Below are 10,574 nucleotides of genomic sequence, written 5' to 3' on the forward strand. Positions count from 1 at the left end.
TATATATATATATATATATATATATATATATACTGTCTCTTATACACATCTAGATGTATATGCCATACATTTTCTTCTAAGTTAATTCTTTTCAACTACATGCATTAATTAAACTTTCAAAAACACTATCATAATTTTGATTAAGTATCTCATAAAAATAGAAAGCATCGTAAATTTTGGAGATTATAATGAAATATATGCTAATTGTTTTTTGTTTTTTTTAGTGGGTCTATTGTCTGTATCTTTACAGCACTTTCAATGCAACCATTGTTTCCGCTTTAGTATTGGTAGTCTTTGCGCCGGTCGAGCCATCTTTCTTCGTCAAAGTTACTTCTGCCTCTGTTGTCGTACACATGCTATCAAAATAAAAAAAAAATTGAAACTATTGTACAAATTGTTGAAAAATTCGTGATTAAATATAATATTCCATCTGTGGTTAAACATTAAATGGTCTTTTTATTATTGAAAATGTAATTTTTAACCTGAGTAGACCTAGACATGGTGAAATGGATTCTTAAAAAATAATTGCAATTGATGTGCTATCATATATGAAAGTGAATAGAATGTGACCAATGTAATATGTATTACTTACCAACCCTTCTTCACCAGTTGCTACGTAAGGAAGATAGAATTCGGTATCAGGCATAGCTTGGATGTAAGCACCAACCTTTGAATGAGAAAATATTGGTGAACAGTATTTCAATCAATTTTTTAATAACTAATTACAAGAATATAATAAATGTCAGACCGATAATATAACAACAACAACAGCAATAATAATAATAATAATAATAATAATAATAATAATAATAACAATAATAACAATAATAACAACAATAATAATAATAATAATAATAATAATAATAATAATAATAATAATAATAATAATAATAATAATAATATTTCTTATTTATATATCCTTCGAATTTGTAGGCAATTTAAACAAAAATCAACTCAGTATTCAGAAGTATATTAGTTTGCTAAGCTTATCCTTACCCCAGTTGGTGATGTGCGCAACAAACCATGTTGGTACTGGGCAAGGATTTCATCAGATTGAGATGTACTTGACACACTCTGAGCATCCAAATGACCAAACCGGTATGGCATTTTCTGACGAGGATCTTTGTAAACAAGGCTCCTTCGTCTCTCTATTCTCCTTCTGTAGATACACAACCAAGTAAGGACTGAGACACAGACAAGTAGAAGAGCCACAAATAAAACAGAAGAGCCGATTACGATATAATAAATCGTATCTGAAACGTAAAAGTAAAAAAATACATATAAGCCTATAATCATATGGCAGTGTACAATATATTTAGACGCTAAACGCAAAACTAAGTAGTATTTTCATGATATTTAGGAAGGGCGTACTCTAACCCTGAACTTAAGTATGGAAAATCGAGTTATAGTCTGTAAAAGCACAACCTTAAGTCTATGTAATTATTTCTTTATTTAGCATCATAAAAAACATGTAAAATGATTAAAACGTCGGACATCAGAATAAAAAACAGCATAAGATACAGTAGAAAGACCTATAAATTACTTAAAATATAAAAAACCAGAATATATTAAACTACATCAATGGGCAAAAATTATAAAAGACATTCAACATACAAAGAACAAGGATGCCAGGATGACCCATGAAAGTTGTTAATATTGAAACAACTTATTTTCAAAACCTTTAGCTATTAGCGTGTGATGCACCGTGCTCATTGTAAATTTAATTTTGTCACTACTTACACAAACAATCTTTATCATACAAATAATTGGTTTACCAGAATAAGTCACAAATTATTCTTCAATTTATTATAAAATATTATTTATTTAGGAATTCAAGCAACATTTATTTATAAAGATTAAAAATTAGATTTTTAGCATCTAAAAGAAACAAAATCCTATATTATTTTAAGCCTATACACTATCTGGATACTTTTCTTGTAAAGTGCTGTATACACAGTTTTTTGATATACAATATCAAGTTAATCCGAAGCCATTCCAAAAAAAAAAAAAAAAAAAAAAAAATATTAACGACTTGTAAACAATGTTAAGGCAATATAGTAAATATTTAGATTATTACTTTAAAATAGGTGATTGTCTGAGTGAAAAACTACGTTAATTAAAAACGATCGTTCCGCGCGCCTCGTCCGGTTGCGTTCTCAGTGAAATCGCGTCGGCCGACCCCTCGTTGCAATGTGCCCGGCTTTTAAAAGTGTTAATTTACAGTAGAGGACTTGTATAATTTAGGAGAGAATACCTCAACTGATATAGATCAATATGAACCCTAGTAACAACATGGATTTGTGCCAAAATCTGTATCCAGGACGAACAGTCGGAACATGACCACACCCTTTTTTAAATGACCACGCCCCTTTTATTGGAGGTGCTACTTTAAACAGTAGGCTGGACAATATGAACATATTGCAAAAAAAAGGTTTTTTCTTTTATAAAAAAACACACATGATAAGTGGATCAAATTTCAGAAATCCCACCTTAATCACAAGTCCCGTTCACATGGAAACGCCCTCTTTTTTATTGGAAGGCTACCGGTAAACTAATGGTAGGCTAGAAAAACTGAACATGTTGCAAACAAGGATTTTTCTTAATTTAATGTGCACATATGATGAGGAAGTACAATTTTAGAAACCACACTGTGGTCACATGTCCTGTTCATATGCAAATTAGCTTAAATATGCAAAAAAAAAAAGTGCCACTCCCCTTTTCTGTTTGAAGCACTATTTTAAACCATAGGCTAGGACATCTGAACATATAAGCAGCCAATTCATATTCTTGACAGCAATTTGACCTCTGAAAGGTCATTGTTTGTCAAAAAAGAAGGGCCTAAGACGACTGAAAAGCGGAGTTTCTTTCTTTTGTTCTGCCGGGTAAAATCAATTACTTTAGGCAACGTTTGTAGACTAACCTACACGTACCAACGTCCGCATGTCGCGCTAGCTTTATCCTACTCTAGACTAGCTAGGATGGTAGGCCAAGCCTTGAAGGGACGAAAGTCCCAATGAAAAACAACGTCGCTCCTTGATAGCTAACATTGTCTATTTAACATCACAATAATTCATTATTAGACCTATAGTTGTTTTTTGAATTGTACTATCCGGTGGGATTTCTGAAATTTTATCGCCTTATATGTGTTTATAGAAGAAAAATCATTGTTTGCAATATTTTTTTACTTCACCGAAATCATTGTTCTATTGTTGTCATTATTATACTGTTTGAATGTTGGCATGTCACAGTAATAATGTATGAAATGTTTGCGGTACATCACGTAGATAGTTTTGAGAAGTTGTTTTGTTGAGAATATGTCGACGTTTCGATTGAGTTGCTTCAATCGTCATCAGGAGAATAATATCAATTGAAACGTCGAGAATTCTCAACAAAACAATAGTTCTTTTCAGGATGTACGTGGTGTACCGCAAGGATTGAAAAATGTCATATTATATTTTATCAAAGATTGCTAAAAATTCCCAATCTAAACGATAAAATATAATGACTTCTCAATATCCTTGAATATATTTTTGAATACTTTATAAATATTTATACTCTTTACATTGCCGTATCCGACTTAAACGATTTCAGAATCTAATTTTCGTAATAGTGCTTCAAATCAAAAGGGGGCGTGGCCTTTATTTTTTGCATTTATCATTATTTATCTAATTTCCATATGAATGGGACTTTCCGTGAACGGGACCTGTGGTTATGGTGAGATTTCTGAAAAATTGATCGCCTCATCGTATGTGTTCTTCTATTAAACAGAAAACTTTTTTTTTTTTTTTTTTTTTTAATTTTTTTTTTGCAATATTGTCTAGCTTTCTGTTTAATGTAGCACTTCCAATGAAAAAGGGTGTGGTCATTTTCGGGCTGTTCGTTCCGGATACATATTATTGCACACATTCCTCCATGTTGTTTCTTGAGTTCAAATTAGTTATTATCTGTTGAGATATTCTCTCCTTAAGTGCATACAAATCTTAGTCATGTCCTATACTATTAGTTACAACTTACTATTTTTATCTTGGCATTTATCGCCGCTGTATTCAGGAAGGCATGTACAAACAGGTGGTTGTACACTATCATCACAAGTTCCTCCGTTTTCACAGAAACCGGAAGCACATAATGTCACTGAAATAAATACCAACCGCATTTAATTGAACGCATCTCACCTTAAAAAAAACTGTACAGGTATTTACAAGTACACATTATCTATAATGTTATAATTTACATGCGATTCAGACATATAAAAAGAAATTAAATATTAAAGCATTAAGACTTGTTGAATGACCAAAACACTTGTACAGCTTAACATATCACATTTTACAGCATTAATACAGCAACATAAAATATTGGCTTCCAAGTTACTAAAAACTTACTTTCAATCACAGTTATAGAGGCAGTGTCAATAGTAAATGCAGTGCCAGGTAAAATTCCGGAACCAACTGCATTGATGAGTACCATTTGTAGCTCACTAGCGTCGGTGGCACCCTCTGTAAATTTGACTTGTAAGTTTGCGATTATACTGCCTTCATCAAACCTTGAGACAAAGCATCCTCGAATGGCGCTAGAAATGTCACTGCTTTCATCGTATATAGTTGTCACCTGAATAAAATATTAAATGACAAAACCTTAGATAACAAATTAATAATTATTTTATCGTTGTATACTGTAATGTTAGCATGTTAATTATAGTCAATATATTGTAGGTATGATTGATTTCCCTGTGATTTTTGTTATATTGCCTGGTCTTATAAAACACAGGTATATATGAAGCCTTTGTTAAAGTTAATAAGTATTTTATAAAAACTTACAGAATCACAAATACGTTGCTCATATTGCATGTACCGTGCAGATGTTTGATCATTTAAGTCATCACCAAACACTGCCTCTGCTGTACCATCATTTGTAATACGGAGGCTTACAACAAATGTTGCTGGAATAAAAGTAAATTTTACTTTTTAAATATACACTATAAATATAAGGTATATACATTATAATATAGTATTCATTATTTATAGGCTTATTATATATACTTTTAAAAATTTAATAAGACAAAATTAAATTATTAACAAAATTAAAAAACTAACCAGTTTCAACAGCAGTTGTAGTTAGTTTAAGTGTAGCTGCAGTAGTTGGTACGGACACTGTAGTCGGTTCTACTGCGGCTGATGTAGTTGGTACTACTCGGCCCTCTGTAGTTGTCTCTACTTCAGATGCTGTAGTTGGCGTTAATGCAGCCTCTGTAGTTGGTTCCACCTTTACCATTGTTGTTGACTCTAATGCCTTCATTGTCGTGGTTTTAATCACGGCTGCTGTAGCTGCTTCTAATTCTACTGTAGTTTTCACTGCTACTGATGTAGTTTGTTCTACTGCGGCTTCCGTTGTTCGCTCGTCCCTTCCTTTAGTCGTTGGTTCCAATTCCACTGTAGTTAATTCCACTGCTTCCACTGTAGTATGTTTTAATGTCGCTGTAGTACTTGGCTCCGCTACGGCTACTGTTGAATGTTCCAGATCAACTACTGTTGTGTCAACTTTTATCGTGGTTTGTTCCATTGCTAGCGCTGTAGTTTGTTCTATTAAGACTTCAGTACTCGGTACGACTGTGAGTATTGTAGTTGGTTTAACTACAGTTTCGGTAGGCCTACTCGGATTCACTGTTTCTATCATACTTAGCTCCTCTGTTATTACTGTAGTTGATCTCACTGTGACTAAAGCAGTTCGGTCTCTAGTGACTGAAGTTCCTGATACTTTATCAACTGTTCTGGTACCGGATTCTACTGTAGCTACAGTCCTTGGCTGCACTGTTGTTGATTGCACTGCAAAGAGACACATGCATTAACAATACCATTAGCAAATTACGGTACACAAAAATATATTGATGATATAATATTGCTCAATAAACTAACCTTATTAAAAATTGGAAGATATTTCGATTGTAGAACCTAATGTATGCATGTTATTAACAAACTGTTTTCTATATTTAAATCCTAATAGTAACATATTATACCTATTCATCATTTTAATATATAATTAGAAGATGTGAGTGGCCGTAATAGCAACTTACTTTCTATAACGATTATTGATGTACTATTAACAGTAAAATTTGTTCCAGTTAAAGTGTTGTTTTCAACTGCAGCCATAAGTACCGTTTGCAATTGGTTAGCGTTAGTTACGCCTTCACGAAATTCTACTTCTACGTTCGCAATAATACTACCACTTTCAAAACTCGAGACTGAGCAACCCTGAGTGTTGTCGGAAATATCAGTACTTACATCGTATATGAATGTAACCTTAAATAACAATAATACACATTCAAGTAATATTGAATATACATTAGGAGCAAACATTCACAACAAAATTAATATGTAGTTATTAATATTAATATATTTTGTTGATTTTTTATAAACATTTTTTGGATATTTATAATAACGTCAATTGTCGAATATCGACTATCTCTCATTCACCCATTTTAATGTATTTTCAAAGCAGATTTTAAACTTACAGAATCACAAATATTCTGCTCATAATTATTGTAGATTGCAGATGTTGGATCATTTAAGTCACCAACAAATACAGCCGCCGTTCCTCCAACTTCTGTAATAGGAATGCTTACACCAAATGTTGTAACTAAAATAAAGAATGTTTAACATACGTATTATATAAGGTTACTATATTAGAAAAGCAAAGTAAGCAAAATGTATTGTGTTTTGGTAGTCTTGTTATAACTTTAATGAATATATGTCAATAATTGTACCTGCTGGAGTAGATGTTTCAACTCCAGTTGTTATCGTAGAGTTCCCACAGTTCAGTAGTAATAAAAACAATGTATGTATCTACATCATACATTTAAGAGAACAGAGATAAACTTGTAGGGTGTTCTTAAAGAAACAATGGCAATTAGTCGGTTTATCCAGGTAAGTATTCACGAAATAGACAGATAAACTTTTACAATTAACCAGTTAATCTTCCACATTGTTCACTATTATTTTATGTTATTTTGTAAGTATACAATGGGCCAACGACCTAAAGTTTTTGTTGAATACAATGAAATTGAAAATAAATTAACATGTAATAGTTAGTAAATAATAATGTAATAGTTAATACTAAATTTACATAGCTTCTTTGATTTTGAGGAGGGAGCTGTTAAGGTGGAGTCAAGTATTGTGAAGCAGTTTTGATTGGCAAAATTCCCTGCATTGTTTCAATACATTTAAATGTTTCAATACATGGGAGTTCCCATCCATTGCCAGGCCTGGCCTAATTATCGCAAAATCATAAGTGTGGATAAAGCAAATGAAAAAATAGATTTCAAAGTCCCTTAAAATTAAGAGAAGAATGTCAATGCACCTCTTATGTTTCCGTATGCTGTAGTTATTTCATCTGTTTTCATTTGTTCCACTGTTGTTGAGGTAGACATACTTGATTCCACTGCTTCTACTGTAGTTTGATCGCCTGCTGTGGTGGGTTCTAAAAGAATTGTTATAAAATAAAAGAAAAATATATAAAAATCTTAATCTATTATCTTTTAGAGTTCAGACTCACGCCTAGTATGGTGTTATGTTTCTTAAATGTGTAGATTTTGAAAGGAACTATATTTTGACCAGGGTCATCATGATGTGAATTAAATGTAAAGAATAAAATGAGCAACAATAAAAAAAAAATTAACTCCACTAACCTATACATCCACTATCACCCTGTATATAACCTGCATTACATTCGCACAGGAAGCTTCCATCAGTATTCATACAGTATGTATTCTCTCCACAGAGTTCAGACTCGCATTCATTGATATCTAAGAATGAATTGTATTTGGATTTGTTTAAAATTATTTAAATATTCACTAATACACAATTTTAATTTAATTAAAAATTAACGTAGCCATTTGGGACGTGCTTTTATTTTCTCATTGATTATCATCTCATTTTCTTCATTTTAGAGCGATGTATTTGGAGTTAATAGGCCTTAATTGTTTCAAAATTTAATAAAATCTTAACAATGATGTGGTGGTTGGCATCCCGTCAGAGCGCCAGAGGGAAATTGTTGACTGCTGACGGGGCCGACCGGCATGGTGAGAACCCTGTAGTTTAACTAACAAACATAGTCACAATGAGTATTATGTGAAGATCTCTGTCAAAACCAGGTGTTGCGTTGAAAAATTAAAATTTACATATCAGCTACATTTTCAATGTAGGCCTATTGACCACTATGTTAGAACGAAAATATAAATTATCGTAACTTATCGCCGCCATTGTTTTTTCGATATTATAAAATGTGTTTAAAAAATGTATAGTATGTAGCTCTTACCATGACAACTATCATCAACTTGTTGAAATCCTTGACGACACTCTTCACATGTGAAAATTTCAGAGCTGACAAATACACAACTAGTGAAATTTCTTTGAAAGCAGTTATGTGTTCCTTCTTCACAAGGGTCGATATCTGTTAGTAATAAAACTATGTTTTACACCATGTATCCGTAAATATTATGTTGTTATTATTCACGTATTGTTAGTGATTCACCACAAAAAGTGTGTGAGCTTGCTTATGCTGTATATAAATCGTTTTCAGACGTTTAAAGTGAAAAAAGCGAACCTGGCAAAAATATAGTACGACTGTATTCGTATATATTAATGTTTCTGTTACTGATGTTATTGTTATTGCATATGTTATGGTTAGTTATTGATATTTTCATTGTAATTTCCTCATTACAACTACAGTAGAACCCCTCCTTTGGGACAACCCTATTAAGGGGACACTTTTTGGTCTCGAAAGTGTCCCCTTTATAGGGGTTCTACTGTATTATTACCGGATATTATTATATTATTATTTTTATTATATCATTTTGTATATTTCAGTGCTAATACAAGCATTTGTAATATCAACTGAATGTGCACAATGGGGAAAAAAATCCAAGATAATGATAATGAAAATAAATACAATATGCATACCAGGCATCATAGAAGCCCAAGATGAAGTATCGACAACGTTGTCCGGTGGTAATTGTGTGTTATCTGCTCCGGTTAAACCACCAAAAAATGCTTCAGCAATATCATTCATTGTAGCATTCGTTGATACTGGCAGATCGATTCTGAGGGTTACCTCTACAAATGGATAAACCTGCCTGTAGGAATCTACGCTTGCTTGTAATACTGAGTTACTGAGGCTTGTAGACTTCAAAAGATCATACACCTGATCAAAATAAATTAAAATTTTATACAATCCACCAACATTCAAACTCTAATTTCAACTTTTCTCTGTCATCAGGCCCGTAGGCAGAATTTTCGATTGGGGGGGGGGTTGCGTTTAGCGAGCGAAGCGAGACTTAAGTTGGGGACTGGGGGCTGCCAGGGGCCACGGCGTGATGCAGGGGCAGAGCCCTGCTAGGGTTTAGGGGCAAAGACCCCGATGTTGCTATAAGCAAATAGAGGACCTTATATAATGGATTTCTGAAACCCATAATTTGTGAATATTTTATTTAAATTTTCATTCATTTGGGTTTTGTTAGAGACCTGAAGAACTAACGTTTTATGTCCTTTACATCTGTAGGCCTACAGGTAACATTAGTCATATTGAAAAATCTGCAGAAGCTGATCAATTTCCAACTAATTTCGTACCACAGTTTTTAAAAATAAATGCAAGTAAATGCAATGCAAAAACTATTTAGTACAATGCGATAATTTGGAATGAATAGTTAAGTAATGTTATAAATACGGAACTTTTTAAATTTGGGGTGTGTCCGCACCCTTTCTACCTCTACAGGCCTGGGCATACTCTATATTCTATTGGCTGGCTTTGCCAATAGATAGACTGCTAAACATTTTTTTTGTTAAAATGATAATAATAATAATAATAAAATATTCATTCAACTATAACATACGTTATCTGCAAGATCTTTCCGACTGATATCAGAATCCAAGATATTTGGTATTAAACTCACGACTGCTCCCTTGATGTCTGTAAAGTTCACTACCAGAAATATGGTTAGTGCATCTAATTGAAAAGAAATATTTCTGAATGTAGTACACAGGAAAAATGTCTACGTTTTTAAACTTTATTGTCAAATAGTTCTGACTATACATTATTTGTGTTTTAGTTCATCTGTGAGCATTGTAGTAAACTCGTGAGATATCATACAGTTATCATCATCGTCATCATCAACCTCCCCCTCCTCCTCCTCCTCCTCATCATCGTCGTCATCATCATAAATTGTCTCTCGTATACAACGCTTACTTTAGAAGCGCTTTGAGATGATCGTTTTGTAGACCTGAAGCGATGTATCAAAAACAACATAAACTAGTTAGTAGCAGCATTTAATCTTACCAATACATATACCATCCACTGCCACAAAGTTTGTCATGCATACACACGTGTAATTTCCTTTAGTATTCTTGCATTTCTTGTTCTCAACTGTATCACATAAAAGTTCCAGGTCACATTCATTTATATCTGGTGAATATAAATTAAATTCTATTAGAAGCCGTTCAGCGCAAAATTGACAATAATAGAATAATGCAGACATAATACAATCAAGTAGGCCTAGATTAAGTTATTTTCATGACGTCACAAAGGCC

The 10,574-nt window shown here is 32.8% G+C and overlaps 1 protein-coding gene across 1 annotated transcript; it reads right to left on the bottom strand.

The window, feature by feature from the left end:
* Positions 1-214: 214 nt before the first annotated feature.
* Positions 215-10,522, bottom strand: LOC117120988 (galactose-specific cell agglutination protein gsf2-like). The gene is made up of 15 exons (XM_033266086.1): positions 10,324-10,522; positions 9,881-9,993; positions 8,952-9,192; positions 8,308-8,442; positions 7,679-7,795; positions 7,351-7,470; positions 6,506-6,630; positions 6,068-6,293; positions 5,091-5,819; positions 4,815-4,936; positions 4,380-4,605; positions 4,015-4,131; positions 997-1,253; positions 593-667; positions 215-356 (listed from the first exon to the last, which is right to left on the bottom strand). Exons 1-15 carry the CDS (start codon positions 10,520-10,522, stop codon positions 279-281), a joined length of 2,880 nt encoding a protein of 959 aa, XP_033121977.1. The 3' UTR covers positions 215-278.
* Between the last annotated feature and the right edge of the window lie 52 nt (positions 10,523-10,574).

The sequence above is a fragment of the Anneissia japonica genome, unplaced genomic scaffold (genome assembly GCF_011630105.1).
Source record: "Anneissia japonica isolate Jap-2015-1 unplaced genomic scaffold, ASM1163010v1 scaffold288125_len146548_cov173, whole genome shotgun sequence".
Lineage (NCBI taxonomy): Eukaryota > Metazoa > Echinodermata > Crinoidea > Comatulida > Comatulidae > Anneissia > Anneissia japonica.